Source organism: Perna viridis, chromosome 10 (assembly GCF_037379345.1).
Source record: "Perna viridis isolate PV_CMFRI_1.1 ecotype Kerala chromosome 10, ASM3737934v1, whole genome shotgun sequence".
Taxonomy (NCBI): domain Eukaryota; kingdom Metazoa; phylum Mollusca; class Bivalvia; order Mytilida; family Mytilidae; genus Perna; species Perna viridis.
Window position 1 is genome coordinate 21,103,355 of NC_142454.1, and position 21,011 is coordinate 21,124,365.

The following is a 21,011-nucleotide window of genomic DNA, read 5'->3' on the forward strand; positions in this document are numbered from 1 at the left end:
ACAGTGTTCAAATATTATTTTTGAATTCCTAGACAAAAAAACTTCAGAATTACAAGAGTCTTTTTAAATACATACAGCTTATTGACAATTTCTTTCATGTCATTTGATGAAACCTCTTTTGTGATGATATCAACCATCTTCTTTCTGATAGCTTTCACCTGGAAATAATAATAATAAGTAAGCATGTCTGTCTTTCCGTAATAACTAGCAGTATCTAATAAAAACATATGTTTAAAGCATAAATATAGAATAAATCCTTTGTTAACAGTGAAGGAAACCACCGCTCGCCAGCTCGCTAAATACGAGTAGATGTGTAAATTGGCCAGTTCTCTTTAGCTTACAGACATCAATTTGGCCACTGTCATTTGATTGGTGAGTTCCAAGGAAAGTTAATCATCCAACAGGTTATTTAGTTAAACATCCCTTAACATCATACATTATAAATATGTTCCCTACATTTCAAGAAGTTTAGCCTGAATATGTCAAGTGAATTTTGGCATGATATGCACAATTTTATTGACATGTAAAGCATTGTTTACGATCTGCCATTTTAATTTCCGGTAGACAGGATGTGCCAAAACCTAAGCGGCGGTCCCAATCTCGTATTAGTATTCAAACGAAATTATCATGGTAATTTAAGATATGTTACCTTGCAAATTAGTTGTTTATTGTTATAATAAAAATGAACAAGATGCAAATGATAAACATTTTCTTGTTTCATAATGATGCATCTGTTGAAATATAATTTTATTTTTAAAATATGAGTTCAGAAATGGAATACTTGTTTTCTTACTGTAAAGTACACGAAAAACTTCAGTGGGAGGGAATATTTGAAAATGGATAAGTTCTTGATGACAAAAATTGGCTAGTTGAATTTCTATTTGGCTAGCAAGATCAACATTCCACTAACCAGAATGGCAAGCTGGACAAAAAAATGGTTTCCAACACTGGTTAAGTAATACTAATGGTTGTCCCATAAATGTAGTCAATGTAGTTATTTTGGGGTCTTAGCTGACAGTATCAATGATCTCAGCATGCATAGTCCTGATCATTTATCTTTTCAAACAAATTTTTTTTTTAAATCTAAATCTTTCTACAATTTCAAATTCACAAGCATTTCATACTATTCTTTAACACTGATAAGAGAAGTTTCTTAAAACTCTTTTCTAGCTCAAGGACCTACATGTACCATTTTCTGAACCCTATAAAATTATTATACCTGAGTGTGTTGGGCATAACATGTTTTCTTCACTTGCATGTTCTTCTTCTTGGTGAATCCAATACAGAACATTCTCAGGAGATAACCATCTGTGGTTCTTACATCAACATTAGCCTCTATCAAAGTCTGCCACTTCTTGACCATGGAGCAAAGCTTGTCTCTTGTCAAGTCCATGCCATGGAAGTTGGTCAAAACATTACGACCCTGAACTTCCTCAGCCATAAGTTTGAACTTTCTGAAGGATACTTCATCATTCTGAAGATCAGCTAGAGAGATTTCAAAGACTCTCCCTTTCAAACCATCAGAGGCAATTTCTGCAAAAGAAATAAATCAATCAATGCACTAACTGAATTTTTGATAGATAAAACTAATAAGTGATTAGTGATTTACGAACTTTATTAGTAAATTTATACCCTTAAATAATTTAAAAAGCAATCCCCACATCACCAGCAGTATATTAAGTTTGTTATGAGAAATTAACCCATTATCAGGAGTTTACAAGATCATGCAAAAATTATCTCTCTATATGAAACTGGGCCCCTCGTTTACGAAATGTGCCATTTATTAAACAGAATTTTCCCATATGTTAAAAAAGTAGGAAATACAATGTAGAAATACAAAAGATCTAGAATAGCACATTTTTCTGTCAGTGTCTGCTCATACAAAAATCTGGAACTTTTGAAAAAACGTAGAAATTCCTACTTCAATAGGAAGAAAACCATGTCTGCAATGAGCATTAATTGTAAGAGCGATTCAAAAAGCAACTAATCTAATAAAAACAAAAGCATTTCACTGTTCAATGACAAACACATACAAATTTCAACGAGGCAAGCACACTCAGATGTTTTATGCAACATTTCAGAAAATCAAGCATCCATCACCAATGTCAAGGTGGAAGTAGTTTCACTCTCAGACTAAGCAATTGTAGAAATATGGAGTTCAAATGTTAATTGTTTTGATCAAATTAGAAGAATTTGATGGTGACACCTGTGTTTATTCATAAAATTCATTCTTTGTTAAGTGATTATGGAACAGTTTACAGTAATATATTAGATTTTTATTTGAAAACAAAATTGAAGGCACTCCCAAATTTAAGATCATTTCTATCGTTTTTAAATATTAGGTTTACTGCATAACTGACAGTTGGAGAAAGCCCAGACAGTGGTCTTAGAAATTGGGACCAATCCAAACCATTGCTGGTAAAAATACAAAAATGTAGCAGCAGGCTTGCAGAAATTCTGTTTCCAAGCCAATGTATTGCAATGTATCCTACATGTACTTGTATATAAAATTCTTTTAAGATTAAGGGTAGGGGCTTGTTGTTGAAATTTACACTGCAAAGACTGATTTGATAGACATAAACATAACTTACTTGTTCCTTGTGTTCTTGTTACTAGAGTTTTTCCAATTTGTCTTACAACAAACATACAAGGGGCTTTCACATCATACCAATCTTTCTTTGTGAAGGGATCAATTCTGAAATAATCAAGGTAACATGAAAATACATTTTTGTGCATCCTAAGCTCTTCTGAACAAGAAATCCAGGCAGTTTACTCTTCGATATATATAATTTGTATAAAAATTCACTAACTTGACCACATACAGCAAAACACTACAAGGCTATATATTGCTGCTCGGACGTTAAACCCAGACAATCAATCAGTCATTAAAATACACTAAAAAAACACCATCTAAAGAAAACCTTTCAAAGATGCGGTGGTTATTTGATTGGAACTCCTCATACATTTTAGAAAAAGTTACAATATACATGTAGCAACAGAACCTTACTCTCAATGCTGCATCCTGAACTGTTTGATTGGTCAAGTAACAAATTTTTATATATTTGGATTATTCTTTGCAGGCACCAACAAATAAACACATTTCCTTATTTAATAGAACTCAATAGACATGGTTAATGACATTTAAACAAGAAGCTTCAGGCCTCACTCACACTAAGGCTATTGCCTTTCCCATATCATTTGAAAATAAAAAAAACAACTGTAAAATGATTATTACATGTACATCTCACAAAATGTACATTACTTCAAGTTAACTATTTCTTTTTAAATGTTGTATACAATGTTCATGATTCGCTCGTCTGTGCCTTCCTCATAATGTATGTAGTTTATTTCATGCAGCACAACTTTTTTCATGTACATGTTATGATGTACCTCTACGACTACAGCGATAATATCCCGAACGAATAACAGTTCTGAAATAGTAACGATAAATCAAAAGAAATGTTAGTTTACGGCATAAGATAAATATTAACATCGAAGTCATTGTCGATATCTCATATAATTATATCGACTGACATTATGGGCTTTTCCCGTTTCTAATGATACAAAATTCATGGGGATACATGTCGAAATCGGTAACAATCAACATGAAAATAAGGTCATCGCATCTAATATGAAACAGTTTCAGAGAGTAAAGGGATTGACCATATCTATGTGTTAATTTCATACGTACATCTTCTTCTTTCCACCCTTCTTGCCACCTTTAGTAAGCCTCTTATTTTTTCCAACTGCCATTATGGGCTATATTCGAGGCGAAAAAGGAAGTGGCATGTTTTGTTACAAGGCATGATGGTAAATTTTCAGATTACGTCAGCTCTCTGTTTGCATATAACGAAATCTCATGTTTACGACGAAAAGCGTATCACAGACCTAGATTTTACCGCTTGTCCATTAAGCGTTTCTATCCCCATCATTTTATTCCTCTAACTTCAGATGTCAACAAATGACAAGCGAGAGCTCATTACGGCAAAATTGCCCGTGTATGAGCACCCACCGCAATGGATTCCACCTCACGAGGTATAATTAAAAAAATGTATATTTTAGTAATATTTCGATGATCATACTGAAAAATCCAATATGTACGCGCATATATTATAATCATATTTGAGACTTACAGTTACACAAAATGTATAAACACAAGTAGTAGTTTTTAATCCCGATAGACTTACTGAATCAATCATTAGTCCAACTAGTCATGCAACCTCTTATTTCACTTATTGAAATTATAGGCGTAATCATCTTTAAGAACTTTTACTTTTGAATGGAAAAAGGTACAATAACATTAACAGGAACAGTGGACATAGTCCGAATTTCCTCTGACCCGGCAACCCTTCTATTTTTTATTTGGATATTGATATGTCAGGTTGGGGTCAGAACAATGTGCCATACAAAAAGTTTGAGATCTAGTGGTATCGCCCTTCAACCGCTTGTAACGACTTTCAAGTTGAAATTGCGCATGTCACACCTACCAAGTTCGATTCCGGAATCATTTTCCTGTATGCTGATCCCAAATTTGCTACAAAAATTACATTTATTATTGAAGTTTCGATAAATTTTCCAAGGGAGACCCTGTTTTGTTGACATTTTGAACCGCAATAGAGAGTAGGCGGAGCTTGTTACTTTAGGAACGGAAGAGTAGCGGGCACGTAATTTTTCAGGGGAGTCTTGAAATATTCTGTTAGATTCCGGTTTTAAAAATCATGTCTGCTCCGTTCCGTTCCATAGGTAACAAGCTCCGCCTACTCTCTATTACAGTTCAAAATGTCAACAAAACAGGGTCTCTCGTGAAAAATTATTGAAACTTCAGTAATGTAATTTTTGTAGCAAATTTGGTATCAGCATACAGGAAAATGATTTTGGAATCAAACTAGGTAGGTGTGACATGCACAATTTCAACTTGAAAGTCATTACAAGCGGTTGAAGGGCGATACTCCGCGGTACCTCTAAATCTCCAACTTTTTGTATGGCACATCGTTCTGACCCCAACCCGACATATCAATATCCAAATAAAAAAGAGGAGGGTTGCAGGGTCAGAGGAAATTCGGACTACAGTGGACACAACTTACATTTTCTAAGTGTGTCTTGTGTATCCATTCAGGACTGATTAAAACTTGATGCAAGTGTTATACGTGTCAATTTTAAAAGCCCCTAGGAGCTTTGGTCTCTTTTGGATTTGGCACTGAAGATATTTTTTGTTTTTACCACCATAAGGTGGTAAACAAAATATCTCCAGTGCTGAATCACAAAAGGGATTACTAGGAGCTAATGTTGTATTTTTATACTATCGACATTAAACAAAGCTTTTGTATATTGTATGTTTTTATTGTTGGTCAGTATTAGAAAACATTTTAACATTTCTACCAATACAGTTTCCATTAGAACAAATTCTATTAATCAGTGTACTACATGTTCAAATTGTTTGGTTGAATTCACTTCACCTTTATAATAGTCTGGTAATAGTTTTTTCTTCTTTTCAAATTAAAAGTTAGAATGTGCCTAATATACATCTAAGAATAACATTTGTTAACCCTTTATGTACATGTAGACAGTGATTTTGCTAGCATTTGTCATTTTCACCATTTATGAAAGGATTTCATAAATGACGAAAATGTTTTAGATCATTTTCTTCACTTAAAATTTGAAAAGTGTATAAAAAAAATCCATTCAAAAAGTATTTCAGATAAATTTTCATCACCTTAAAACTAAATGTTGTTAAAAATTGTCAATTGAAAGTTACATAATTTCACCTGCTCTTACGCTCTGACAAGTTTATGACCCCAAGCTTGGTAATTACCTGGTCAATCAGGTGTGAAATACATTGTTGTTAACCTGGCATACCTGATATGTGCAACGTTAATAATCCTGTAAAATAACAACAATTTATCAATCTTCTTGAAAAGAAATCGCAATGATTACGAATGTTTTCAATTCTACTCATGATCTGGGGTCAAATGTCACTAAAAAAATTACCACCCAGTGGTAAGATATCATGCAGCAACCGCTTACAGAGTGCAACATTCTACAGTTGACTATGCCAGTGTAGCCAATCTCCTTTCTATCTGTCTAGTTTCTGTGTTATCTTTTGGTGACTGAGAGGGAATTTAGTATGTATGTACTATCTTATCAAGACCTATCTTAGGAACAGGCTCAAGGTTTCATCAATCAATTCTCTTCTAAAGATCTGTCTCCATTCTTCTGATTTGAGGAGTTATAGGTCGAAGAGGGCTTTTGAGGTATGGTGTGTGGCAAAGGACAGGAGGATTTTCTCTTATTAGTTGAGTGTCAGGTCATACATGTACCATAATAGTAGCTTTTGTCAAACAGTAGCTATTTTTAGACTGAATGCATCAAATCTTTGTCATGATGTAAACAAATTTTCTGTTTTATTATTTTTCTAATAGTAACTATTTTATTTTACTTGTATTAACTAACACACATTTTCTTGTGGAAAATGACAGTTGTTTTGTTGTAACATTTATTGTATTTATTGTTATACCTGCAGTGTTCTAGGATTCCTATTTCCTGTTACCTGGGGCAAGTGAAATTTGGGTCTGGGAAAGTTAGGTACTTGGTTACACTTTCCGTTCCATAGGTAACAAGCTCCGCCTACTCTCTATTACAGTTCAAAATGTCAACAAAACAGGGTCTCTCGTGAAAAATTATTGAAACTTCAATAATGTAATTTTTGTAGCAAATTTCGTATCAGCATACAGGAAAATGATTTTGGAATCAAACTAGGTAGGTGTGACATGCACAATTTCAACTTGAAAGTCATTACAAGCGGTTGAAGGGCGATACTCCGCGGTACCTCTAAATCTCCAACTTTTTGTATGGCACATCGTTCTGAAGTGAAATTTGGGTCTGGGAAAGTTAGGTACTTGGTTACACTTTCCATGGCAAGTTGAAAACTTCATATGCTGTAACGATTTGTTTTGTTAAGAAAGCAGTCATCGACTGTGGGAAAGTTGGTTTTAAATGGATTTTTCCCTGGAAACCTCAATTTCTGAAAAATCCTAGAACACTGGCCTGTATCTGTAAACTTAAAATGAATATATTAAGAGTGTTTATGTCTTTAGTTTATGATACTATTGACTATTTAGAAAATTCTGCTGCCCATAATATATTGTTCGTGCTCTACGCAAAAGTGACTAAAGCCCTCAAAATCCTAGCGAAAACCCTGATGTAGATGAAGTGAATACTGGACATTTTGGTCTGTAGACATCTCATATAGTCCAGACTGCTTGGCCCATGAGTAAACTGTTCTTGATCTTATTTCATTTCAATAATTGGTGAATTTATTGCATGAATAGTATCTTAAATCATTTTTGTAATTACTTTGCCATTAGTTTAAGCGATGAAATAGGGATTTTAGGATGTCACTGTGAATTTTGAACCAGCTAATGCATGAATGCAAAATTTAGAAAATTTTAAAAAGTACAAACTCAATATACATGTAAAACTTGACAAATACACTCAAATGACACATATTTTTAAACCAAATTCTTAAAAATTGTATCAATTGGAACATTCTCAATTTGGGGCAAGTAGCTGCGGTCTGCAATGTCCACATCCAATGAAGCTACATGTACATATACACTGTACATACATACAAATGTATATACATGTATATCACATGTATACAGACAGGGACTTGTGAACAATGTAGTTCTGTTGAATGTACATGTACTTGGGTAAAATTAACTGAACTGAATATGGTCCTTTTTTATATAAGGTTGGATTGAGCAGTTGAGAGCATAAATTAAACTTTGATGAAGCTGATCCATATTTACCACAAGAGCTTAATATGTTATAAATAAATGGCAGTAAATGAAATTTTGTATTTGAAAACTGGATGTTAAGTCTCAAAAGGATCCCTGTCAAAGAAAGAAAAAAATCTTGAGCATGACGTAAAAAAGACAAATATTTACTTTTACATTTAATAGTTGAATGATATCAGAAAAACACATGTACTCAGTACTTGTAATCGATAAACACATGTACCTGATACTTATAATTAATAAACACATGAAGCAATAAACATATGTACTCAGTACTTGTAATCAATAAAAACATACATGTATACCCATTACTTATAATCAACAAACACATGTACCTGGTACTTGTAATCTATTAACACGTGTACCCAGTACTTATCATCAATACACATATGTACTCGGTACTTGTAATCAATAAACACATATATCTGGTACTTATAATCAATAAACACATTTACCCAGTACTTGTAATCAATAAACACATGTACCCAGTACTTGTAATCAATAAACACATGTACCCAGTACTTATAATCAATAAACACATGTACCCAGGACTTGTAATCTGTAACACATCAGGTAGTTCATTTGAATTTGCCTTGATGGAGCATATAATTTGTTTATGAACAGATCATTTTTGATTGTTTTGTATACAGTGATTTAATAGTGTACCATTAATTATATACACATCATTTAATTAAGTTAAATATAATCATGGACTGTAGATTTATATTTTTTTCAATTCTTTTAAAATATTTTGGATCAAATTTAAGTTCATGTACATGTATTTAAATTAAGTAAGAATCATGCAAAACTAGAGTTATTTCCCTTAGATTGAACAAGATTGTACATTGTACTTAATTTAAATCAATTTATTTTAACACAACAACTCAATTAACTGAGTTACTCACCTTTTGAGGTACATGTTCATTGTATATACTACTTAGCATTGTCGGAAACTCTGGTTGACTCTGACAAGCACTTGGTAAAGTTTTGAAGCTCTGTATGAACTTGTAAGTGTACAATTTTACACATGCAATATACATTTACATTCACATATGAAATACAGTGTATGATACATTTGTATTGTAATTCTAGAGAGAAAACAATCCTGATTACAGTAGTGATATAAGACAGTTTTTACCTAGATCTATGAAGTTACACAGATCAAAGGCCTCAGATCAGGTACTGTTAACTTCCTCTCTTGTACTTGTCATTAATAGACATCTATGCTGTATAGCAGAATGTTCTCTTAAACATTGTAGTAGGATATAATGTTTTATAAATCATTTATAATTCATATAACAAGGTAGTATTCATTTATGCATCCATATTGTAATTTTATGAAACATTTCAAGTTAGTATTTTTTTCTCTGTCAAATACTTGCTTACAAAGTATTGTTTAACAAATATAATGTAATGTATTGTAAAAACAATTGAACATATATATATTGTACTATATTGTGAATATATGCATTTGTAGTTTATTGATTAAAATCTATATGGCCTTTTTCCAGCTTGGTTTTAACATTAGAGGTGGGATGGAGCACCACTGTGGTATATTTGTTTCAAAGGTAAATTATTTTCAAATTGTGCTACAATGTCTATTATGACAAACATTATATACAATACAATATATGTATAACAGAGTTGATTAATGCTTTAAATTGTTATAAATTAATAAACTATCATTAGTTTTACCTTCTGTAGTGCAGGAAAGAGACATACAATGTGTAATACTGGTTAAGTTTAAATTATTATTTTTCAATTTGGAAGCATAAGTAAATTCAAACTGACAATAATCAAAAAGTACACTGTATGAAAGAAAACACAGTTTCTAGAAAATAACAAATCAAAAGAAATTAAAATTCAATGCATTTACATACAATGTAATACCAGGACAACTATAGGGAAGGTTAGTTACATTTACATAATACCAGGACAGCTATAGGAAAGGTTAGTTACATTTACATAATACCAGGACAACTATAGGAAAGGTAGTTACATTTACATAATACCAGGACAACTATACGAAAGGTTAGATTCATTTATTTTGGTTTTGCTTTGTTTTGAAATTCAGCATTTTTTCTTCACTAGAATCAGCAAGAAAATGACCGCGTGACCATTGATGTGTAATCCTTTTGTTCAACTGCACAAGGGTTTTTATTTTTTTTTCAACTACTAGACAACTAACATTCTATTTCTACATTTTATTTTGTGTATATACAGGTGATGCCAAACAGTGAAGCCGAACACTTAGGTCTAAGAGAGGGAGACCAGGTAAACTTCTATACATACATTATAGACACATGTACATGTTCTGATTTATGCATGTATGAAAATGTAAAAAAAAAGGTTTTTATGAGCAATTTTGCAGGAAAATCCATACACCACAGTTTTCATGTAAAATGGAAAAATGGTTTTCTTCTTGTAAAAAGGGAGATAAGTCAAATTTTCATAATCTTAATCAAGCATGCATCCATCTTATGATGAACACATCTCAATACCACCTTCAATATCTCAAACGGCTTTAATGGATTAAAACAATATACAGTAGATTTGATGGTAGGTTTAGTAGTTTCCATCATTCTTTATTGTTTCCAGCATGTTTTTAATATATGTGTGTGCTTAAAACAGATGTTTTAAGTGATTTCATTTCTTAATATATGATTTTCTAATTATACCCCCTGCAAACAAAGTTTGGGGGATATATAGGAATCAACCTGCCTGACCTTCCATCCTCCTGTCCACATTTCTTGTAAGCACAACTCTTCTTAAAACCAAAGGGAAATAATCCAACTGATGGGTTTTGCAATACATGTTAAAACCTGATAAACACAACTTCTCTTAAACTGTTCAAGGGAACTTGATTAAACTTTATAGGAAGGTCAGGCATCATATGTAAATAGGCATGAAGGGATATAGGACTCCAAAGGGAGATAATCCAACTGATGGGTTTACAATGTTTTTAAATCCTAATGAGCACAATTTCTTTTAAACTGTTCACACGTCTTCTAGAGCTACATTTATTTATATATATGTTTATTGATCACTGTGTTATTTGTCTATTATGTTTTTTTCTGAAAATGAAATGGAAATGATATAAGAGAAACATATCAATTGTAATTATTAAGTCTCAAAAGGATCCTCTGTCAAAGAAAGACAAAAATCAAGAGCATGACGTAAAAAAGACAAATATTTATTTTGACATTTAACAGTTGAATGATATCATATGATATTACGTTCTCATAGGCATGTAGAAGTGTTGACCTGTCACACACATTTGGAGCTACATGTATTTATATATATTTTTATTGATCACTGTGTTATTTGTCTATTTATTATGTATTTCTGAAAATGAAATGGAAATGATATAAGAGAAACATCAATTGTAATTATTAAGTCTCAAAAGGATCCTCTGTTAAAGAAAGACAAAAATCAAGAGCATGACGTAAAAAAGACAAATATTTACTTTAACATTTAACAGTTGAATGATATCATATGATATTACGTTTCATAGGCATGTAGAAGTGTTGACCTGTCACACACATTCGGACTTGAAGTGAGCTTCATTGAAAATGTGCTACAGTCAAGGCTTTTACATGTTGATGAAACATAAAAAAGAAAATATTTTATTAAATGTGCATTTGTATATTTTGCAGATTTTATCGGTGAATAAAGTTGATTTTGAGAACATAACTCATTCAGATGTAAGTGTGTTTGTTAGTACTTTTTGTTTCAAGTCTATTAGTAAACTATTTTAAAGAGTCATTTTATACATTGGAGTTCATTTAATCACATTCCTGTTAATAGCAATTCCTTTTAATCCCATAGGAATTCAAAAAACATAACCACATCCCACATGATGTATGTAAAAAAATTTCTCTTTTATGCATAACAAAAAACCTCATAACTGCATTCATTTATTTTTCTAAATGAACTCCTAAATGTTCTTAAATTGTGGAAATATTAATCCATCTTTAGTGGAAACCCCCAGTTTTCTTAAAAAAATTAGATTTCACTGCAATGTTTTCGCAATGTACAATGTACATGTATAATTAAAATGGATATTTTACATATCAACAATGCAATATTTTCTGTTATAGACAAATAAGATGGAACCGCATTAGTTAAGATAGCTTAAATACCTTAAAATACAGTAGTTTTATCAATACTTAATGAAATTTTGATACTTTAATTTTCCTGGAAGAATGAAAATATGTTCACAATGATCCAAATTCAACAAATATGGAAATTTTTCACATATGAATACTATTTATTTCGTGTTCAAAGCAATATGATGGCATTGTAAAAACAAATTATTACAAAAAAATGGGGAATTTTACTTCAATTTTATGAAATTTAAACATTTTCATAATCCAAGTCCAAGGAAAATGTTTTCCCAAGGTTTGATGTATGATGAAAATGAATGTGCTTTTATATCAAAATATTGTATATATCAAATGTGTTTATTAAATCATAATACACGTTAATGTAAAACTACATGTAAGATGTTAGCAATCATTAAAATACCACGAACAGAAGTACACTATATACCATAATCTATTATAAATTTCATTTTGCAAGTTATATTCCGAAATGGGCCGTACAGGTCCGGGTGTTAAAAGAATAGGCCTGCAGCAGCGCTAAGCTTGTTGTAAAAGGCGACTAAATAGTGCTCAGAAACCTAGCCGGGGGTAGGCGCTCTGCCAACAGAGCAACTGGGATGTGTGCCTAAGATGGTGGAATGGGGTACCCCTGGCGTGTTACAAGCTGGGGTTGTCGGGCTATAATACGTAAAACCTGACCGCAAACCATAGTAGTGCACCGTGTTGGGAAAGATGCCACGTTCCTTGCCCGTTAAAGAACCCTGCTGTGGTATTCGATAGGAGTAGGAACCTTTGCGCTACGCCATAGGAGGCTAAATTGCCCGACCTTACCCATCCCTCCCTTTTTCAAGTGATAATCAAAATTTTTCAACCCTATTATCCTTGTTTCCCATCCCTTTTTTTATTTCTATTGCTGCTCGGACCTTAAACCCAACAATCAGTCAATCAAGCATATATTCCGAAATATACCAATAACTGAGATGAATACTTCCGGCCGACACGATCATTCATGTATCGTGTGCGTGGTTTTGGGAACGTTACACGTTTCAGGAGGTGTATTGGTAGAAATGGTCGTAAATAAACAAAATGTGTCTTTTGTTTTAATGCATGCAAAGTCTTGTAAAAAGTACAAATAAATGAATTCAAATAACTATGCCATCTTGAGAGGCTAATTCCATGCTCCCAGTTTTTAGTGGTGTCCGAGTCGCTCATTTACTTTTGTTACTATTTATGTATTATTTTAGTTATTTTATGTTCTTTTTTGTGTATGTCTGTTTTCTATGTCTGATCTTTGTCCCTGGATTACATTCTTTTTGATTTCCACTAGAACCTTGGTTCCCTTGAATACTCTGAAATTGCCTTATCACTTCCTAGGACAATGTATATTCACCTTTGTATTTTATGCCAATCAACTCAAATGCAAGGTGAAAACATTGTATGCAGGCGCGTAGCTTTTGCCAGCACTTAATTTTGCATTTTTTTTTCAAAATTTTGAGATAAAATAATCCAGGAGAAGCATAAATGATGCTTTAAAACGCTATCTCCGCGGAGCTTCGTGGGGGGGGGGGGGCTTCACCCCCTTGGACCCCCTGTCGTAATTTTGCCTACACTTCAATTTGGCCTCAGCTACGCGCCTGGTATGTGTTCAAAATAGTAAGGCATAAACATCAGATTAAAAAAATACCCCATCAAACATATTATCTGTTATTTGGAATAGTAATAAATAGTATATGGCTCCATCACGAAGTGGCAAGCTATTATGTGATACTTCTGAATACTTGGTGTCTGTCTGCCTTCTGTTCATCCCCCGATGGTTTCCAGATGATAACCGTAGAAAAGATCGGTGAGTTTTTTAAACATTGCACGGTGGTCAAGTACATGTTCCATAAAATACATGTTCGCTTCAGACCAATTTTCAGCAAATCCAAAATGTAGTTTTTGAGTTCGCCCATTTTGAACATTGTGATCTATCCTCTTTTTTCACCATTACATGACAGGGTATCCTTAAATGTCACATCATTGCCCTATTTTGATAACTCAGCTTGTACTTTAAAAAACTCCTTATTTACTCTTTTTTTTTCTGAGCTGTTTTTTATTTTCTTACAGGCAGTTAATGTACTGAAGTCTAACCTATCGATAGTTATGAATGTCAGTTATTTTCCCTATGGTAAGCTAAAGTACTTGTGACTGTTAACTTAAAATTCATTAATAGTTTTTTTAATACATTTAAACTTGTTTAAACCAAACCCTGAATAATCTGACTTCAATCTATTTTCACCTGGTTTTGAATTTGTGATCATTCCTTAAATTGAATGTTAATGTTCTAGGAAGAAAATATTCATGACTCAGTGGCGAATCCAGAAAATCACCTAAGAGGGCTCACAAAAAATCCTCGGTAAAACTTTTTTACGCATGCACGCAAAAATACGCTATTTTCATAAATTTTTAAATTGACAAGCTCCTCCCCCATTGGATCTGTTTATTTTTTGTTTTACAGGACTTACCTCGAAACTTCACTGTCTGTCATCAACACCAGGTCTTTTCTGTTATATATATGTGTTTATATTGTAGGTTATAACAGGACATACGATAAAACCAGATTATTATCTGCCAGTCACCAACACTCACCAAGACATTATTAACTTGATGTTGAGATACAGACTGGCTTCATCGTGTATATGTACATTTTGTACATGTATATATGTATTGTGTAGTCAATTGGTGAATATGAAACTTTTTTTAAAGTACATGTATGTTTCGATAAGAAACTACAAGAAAGCAGTTGGCAGAGTGGCTACTGAACAATTAAATGTTTGACAATTAAGATCGCATTTATTAAGTTTTAATACCAAAAGTCTGTTTATAGAAATATTTAATAAATTATATTATTATACCAAGATTTCCATGTAATGACTAATAAAATGAACCTATTTTAAATACATGTAGACGATTTTCTGATCATAGATTTTATCGAATTATGGATCAAGATTAGAAATTTTAAATCAGATGATCTATTGCTAAAATTTTAAAGAACTTGAGGGTGAGAGGACCTACTAGAACATTGTTGAACATTATTATAAACACACACACACACACACACAATTAGCGAAATAATGCTGTCACTGTGGCGTGTATAATTATGTATTTGAGGAAGGGTCCACTTTATCTAATACTTAGTTTATTTTTTGTATGGAGATGACAGGATAAACATTACCCATAAAAAAAGAAAATACTTTTGTACTCTTTACGACATTTGTTCAGAAATTCAATATTCGTTTTATAAACTCATGCCAAAATAAATATAATCCACAGAGATTCCAACATACAACAGTTTTCACAATTATTACCACATCATAAATTCTCCACCGATCTCCCGCACGTCGTAATAGTCTTAACCTCATGTATAAGGCTGCTAATTATATCGAAGTTGTAAACAGATGCAAGAACAAAAGTCGACTCACAAGTACAGGAAGATAACCATAAATTTTAATTTATACCTAAAATATTTATATTTTTAGCTCACTGGGCTTAAGGTCGTGTGAGCTGTTTTCATCACTTTCCGTCCGTCGTGGTCTGTCATCGTACACTTTTTTTTTTTTCAAACATCTTCCCATCTGAAACTGCTTGACGAATTGGAATGAAACTTAACATGGTTGATCTGTAGGGTATCCTGCTGAAACAGATTGCTTAAAACCTTATACTTCGAAAAACAAGACCATTGTTACTAAAATAGAGCAAAGGGTTCAAAATAGTTTTTTTCGCAAATAACTAAAAAAGACGTCAGCAAAATTCTGACAAAGGGAGAATATTGTTCAGCATCAGAAGACAGACCTATGCTAAAATGTTCTAAATGATTTAGGAGTTATGGCCCTGGAAACAGATTTTTTGTCGTTTTTCACGTTTATAACTTTTAAAATCTTTTTCTCTGAAACCATGCGACAAAATTTTTAAAGTTGGCTTGCTTGTTTTTTAGGGTATCCTACACAAACTGATCATTTAAAATTTTTCATTGATTTGAAAACGTGGCTCTCTTTACTTAAATAGAACAAAGAGGTCAAAATACTTTTTTTGCTATTCCCCCCCCCCAACTATTCAAAAATATTAATAGAAATGAAAGCTACTCATATGATAAACATGATATAAGTTGTTTGGCAGAAATAGGCGGCTATATTCGAAAGGACTGCTATTTTACGACAATGTTCACCATGCAGTTGCTCGGATTCAAATCATTTTTGTTTCCGATGGGAAACTTGGTATTCTAACTTGAATGGTGATGACGAAAATTTGTACTGGACGGCCATTTTCTAAATGGTTGCATGTCATTTCCCTTCTAATTTTTATACTTGCTTTGATTTTTATGGTTTATATAACGGTCTCCTGAGTTGAATGGTGATGAAAATAATGTATAGCTATGATTTATTTTTTTATGTTCTTTTTTCTCAGCAAATGTGTAGCGTACTAATGCTCCCCAAATCCGATATGATAACAGGGAATAGGGGAACCCCTGCCCATTTTTTTTCAGAGGATTTAAAAACACTTATTTTTTTCCAACATTCTACAGTGCTTTAGGTATTCAATTGAACTTACAGTATTCAGCAATATATGCTCTTTTTCAGCATATTTTGTAAAACATGATAACAAAGTATGATACCTTAGCTTACTTAGTTAATAGAGCATGGTTTCACGTGACGATTCAGGCTCTTCGAGAGCCTATTGTTCTTGGTGGTAATCGTAGTATTTAACAGTGCGTTCCTAATTTTCCGTTGTCTGCGCTTTTATGATTCTATAAATATACTATCATTGAGCTGATCCAGGATTTCAGGTTGGGGGACGTGAATAAAGTTGAAGTCCGAGCGAAGCTCTTAAGGAGAACTTCAGGGAAAGAATTTGCGAAAAACCAAGAATTCATGCCAAAACATGATTTTCCCCTAATCTTGGGGAGGAGCATCAAGGTCTGCCTCTAGTTTTTATCAAATCATACAATAAGAAGTATTGCCGCCAATTATTTATATAAAGTACAATCAGCATTTTATGTAGTGCCTTTATTGACAAAAATAGAAAAATAAAAGGTTCGACGACAATCAGGTACTGTCATTTCGGAACGCATTTGAATTATAAGAAAAAATCGAAATATTCTGTGGGAAATCCAAAATAAATATGACCTATTAGAACGCAATGGTTTGTTGCTCATCCAAGTTCTAAAAATACGAACATGTAATCTTTACTTTATATTGCGAAATGAATAAGCGCCCAACTACGGAAGCCGCGATTAGGGTCGCTTGAAAAAATATTCTGTCGTAATTACGATATCATATGTCGAAATTATGTCGTTATCTTGATATAACTATATCGTAATTTCGACAAAGGATGTTATTACAACAGACTATACTTTTTATTAATTTTTCGTACCCAACCAAGTTCAAATTTACTAATCTTACTTCTTTAAAACATGTAAGACTTAGAATAATCCCAAAATGATGGAGTGGTCAAATGGGTTCGTTTAGTGTTACGGTTAATAAACCGTGAATTACACCAGTAAAAGAATGTTCAGCTCTTGTATTTTAAACAGGAAAATCTTTTATAAATTTCAACATATCAAAAGGTTTCTTTTCTTGTACAGACATGGCACAATCGTCCGTTTCTAAATGTAATAGTTGTGACCGAGAATTTGGTGAATTATTTTGTTATGAGTGCAAGAAATATTTATGCAGCACTTGTAAAACTTTTCATGATACCTTCTCGAGAGGACATACAATTACAGTCTACAAAAGTTAATAAAGCTGTGTTTAGTGTGGAACTTATTTGTAGCAAACATAACCGGGAGTACTCACACTTCTGTAACAACTGTAAAATTTTGATATGTGGTGTTCGTGTGGTCCAGGACCATCAGTCAGATACATGTAAAATTGATACGGTTGAAGACTCTGCCTTAAGATATAGAGATCACCTTAAAAGCAACGCTGTGAAACTGGACTCAAACACAAAAGAATTTTCAACAGGAATTGAAGATGTAGAAAACAATATTTTGCCAGAGTTACTGAAAAAGAAACAAATCTTTGAGGATGAAGTGAAGATGTTCTCATCTGAGTTCCAAAATCTTATTATTAGAGAAACTGGTTTGCAAATTGATTTCAGTTGAAAACTGGATGGAAAAAGAGCAATTTCGGGTAAAACAAACTCTATTAGACTCGGCAGAGTCAAGAAAAGAAATGATAAATAAACGGAACGAAATTGATGATCTACTAGCTATTGAACATAACTCTACCTTTTTATCTTTGTTTGAAATGTTGGAAGTTAATGTCAATGTTATAAAACATAGACCTGAAGTATAAAGCTTGAGGAATTTGATAAAGGAGCTTTTGTAAAAACCGTTTGTAATCAGCTTCGTAAAACTCATGACATGTAAGTACAGTATATATTTATATACTTTTATCAATATTTTAGAGTATTTCATATTCAGTCAGGATTGGAAGATATCCACGGTCATCAGTCGCTCTAAATATATTGATAAAATGCATCACAACAGGTAACAGTCGTGACGGTTCTAGCGTCATTACATCATCAAAATAGTTCATAATTAGGATATTTCTCAGTAAAAACGGATAAATCATATTCTCTGATTTGTAAAAATGGTCAAAATATCCCTATAAGGATTGTAGGAGTATAATAACCTTGATGTATTAATTTGGTAAATTCAACGTAGTTCGACGAAGCAATTCTAAATATAGCATATTGATTTTTTAAGTACAGGCGGATCCATCAGATGGACGTTGCTGCCAAAATGTGGCAACAAAATATAAACAGACGAGCAACATACACAATAAAGACAAAAAAGTAATATAAAATGGCATACAATGTATATATCTGAAGTTCAAAATTGCAAGACAGGATACAAATAAATTGCTTCCTAAAAGTCGGACCCTGAACAGTTGGGGTCAAATATATAGACACAACATTTGAACTTTTAATTGTGCTGAAATATTTTTGATTCAGGATAAGAATTTGAAGATAATGTTGTGGTCCTTAAAATGGTCTCTTTTGGTTCTTTATTCATAAATGGTTTCAATCAATCTTTGTCTTCCTGTAGGTGCATGTCACCTTTTAAAACATTCATTTGCAAGTAATTGTCCAGAGTCCGTCCATGCAAATGTTCAGCGATTGGAAAACGTGGCTGTCTTTACTTAAATAGAACAAAGAGGTCAAAATACCTTTTTCGCTATTTTTTCCCCCCAACTATAAAAGAATATTAATAGAAATGAAAGCTACTCATACGATAAACATGATATTCTAAGTTGATTGGCAGAAGTAGAATATCCGAAATGGTTGCTATTTTGCGACAAAAAAAAATGGAGTGTAATAAATTGCTCCGATAGGATACAATATGTAAGCATGTTCTGGTCTGCCAGCGGCATCTGCATGTAACATTGTATCTTAAATAGCTCAGTATAATTCTATACATAATGCGTTTCTTACCCTTTTAATCGAATAGGTATATCGAGGAATTTCATAATGAATTATTATGTTAAAAAGTATAGGAGTCTGGACTTTTACTATGATGAAATTTGACTTCATACTAAATCTTTTACACAGGAACAGAGCAGAAAATCGAGTTATCGAAGAACAACGGTTGCAAATAGAATACATGTCCAACATGCTGAAGGAACGAGGTTAATGAGAAACAGCTTCGCAAATGCATAGAAATAAACATGCAGGTACTGATAAGAGGTTAGATTCAATAAGTTTTAATTGTTTCGTTGTTAATACAATCCTAATTAATCAACTGTTATATATTTAGTTCGCAGTAAATGTAATTGTTGTTTATATTGGTTTGTTTATTGGGTCAGATAACATAGACTTGAATTTGTTATATTAGAAACACCTATAAAATTATAATATCTGCATTTGAGGCAAAGGGGTATGCCAATTACTGAGACTATTTTACAGCGGTAGTTGCAGGTGCTATCAGGCTTTATAAATGTAAGCGCTCTGGCGATTGCTATATCAATTCTGATCTTCGATCTAAATTGATAAAAAATAGTTAAGAAAAGGATTACAAGAGATACATGTACAAGTAGTTGAGGTAAATCATTACAATTTATAGTTTGTGTTCAAACATTTTTATCTACAGTGTAGATCTGAGTAGAGAACTCAGTTATTAAATCATACTTTCTATTCCTCACTTTGACTGAAATGATACACACTATACAAACAACTGTATTCATGCATGCCAGTTCTACGAGTTTCCTTTGACATACATGTACATGTATGTGCAGTATCTCGTGAGTTTTGCCAACTGCCTGTTATCAAAATGGTAAACGGACAGAAAGTCACAGGACAAAAAGTCACAATCTACATTTTCCACCCTGGTGGACAAAAAGACACAATGTACAGAAAAAGTCTGTCCATGGTGGCTGAATGTACACTCCATATGGATGGCGGAAACATTTGTGGTACACGACGCATCGTCAGTCGTTGTTCCCCATTGTGTTGAACAGGTCTGTATGTACCAGTTACACAAGTAGTCTCAAAGTAGTTAACCAATTCTACAGTCTCTGCTGGCTCTTCAGGGATGACAGATCTGATGTAGGCTATACCCTCTGGTAGGTCGGCAGTTGGTAAAAACGCTAAGCCATCTAGCATGTTGCAGAAAAGTCTTGATTTTCCATGTAGTGTGTTGCAAGTCGTAGTTTCTGGATCTTGCGCCAGGTAGTCCGGGTCAGATGGTAAAAACAACCTTGATGTTTAATATGACGACCAAATACAGCATTGATAGCACGAAACAACCCATCCTCGAAGTCAGAGACAACCCTGATTACATTGAGGGTAAGACCAAGTTCATCGCACTTGTCTAAGATGGCCTGGAAAAGTTCTTGATAACCAACTTTAGATTTCTTTTGAAGAAGACAGTACACTGTAGTAATATGCGTGGTGCTGAATATCTGCTTAAATAGTGGTGGTACTGTGTCAAAGGTTCCATCCATGAAGAATGTATCAGCATCTGCTAAAAGTCTGAGGTTTTCTTCTGTTGCAAACGCAATAACTCTGTTGTTAGCTTCTGGTCCATTATCGTACAGAAGGAATGGTTGCGGGTTCTGTTCTAATGTTGTTGTAA

General features: G+C 33.1%; 2 protein-coding genes across 4 annotated transcripts in view; one reads left to right on the forward strand and one right to left on the reverse strand.

The window, feature by feature from the left end:
* The window catches only part of LOC148604920 (small ribosomal subunit protein eS1), a 6,112-nt gene extending 2,276 nt beyond the window's left edge, over positions 1-3,836 (reverse strand). The window contains exons 1-4 of the mRNA XM_088549105.1: positions 3,692-3,836; positions 2,592-2,695; positions 1,220-1,533; positions 76-158 (exon numbers count right to left, since the gene is read on the reverse strand). Coding sequence (XP_088405231.1) covers positions 76-158; positions 1,220-1,533; positions 2,592-2,695; positions 3,692-3,753 — 563 coding nt within the window. The 5' untranslated portion in view covers positions 3,754-3,836. The remainder of the gene's footprint in view (positions 1-75; positions 159-1,219; positions 1,534-2,591; positions 2,696-3,691) is intronic.
* Positions 1-14,792, forward strand: part of LOC148604919 (PDZ domain-containing protein 11-like) — a 26,564-nt gene extending 11,772 nt beyond the window's left edge. Inside the window, exons 1-7 of one of the 3 annotated variants that reach the window (XM_088549108.1) lie at positions 3,876-4,035; positions 8,889-8,975; positions 9,308-9,364; positions 10,020-10,070; positions 11,453-11,500; positions 14,006-14,066; positions 14,471-14,792. In XM_088549108.1, coding sequence (XP_088405234.1) covers positions 3,952-4,035; positions 8,889-8,975; positions 9,308-9,364; positions 10,020-10,070; positions 11,453-11,500; positions 14,006-14,066; positions 14,471-14,541 — 459 coding nt within the window. In that variant the 5' untranslated portion in view covers positions 3,876-3,951 and the 3' untranslated portion in view covers positions 14,542-14,792. Of the gene's footprint in view, positions 1-3,875; positions 4,036-6,639; positions 6,757-8,888; positions 8,976-9,307; positions 9,365-10,019; positions 10,071-11,452; positions 11,501-14,005; positions 14,067-14,470 lie in introns of those variants that run through there. The other 2 variants (XM_088549110.1, XM_088549109.1) reach the window with 2 other exon arrangements.
* The last annotated feature ends 6,219 nt before the right edge of the window (positions 14,793-21,011 follow it).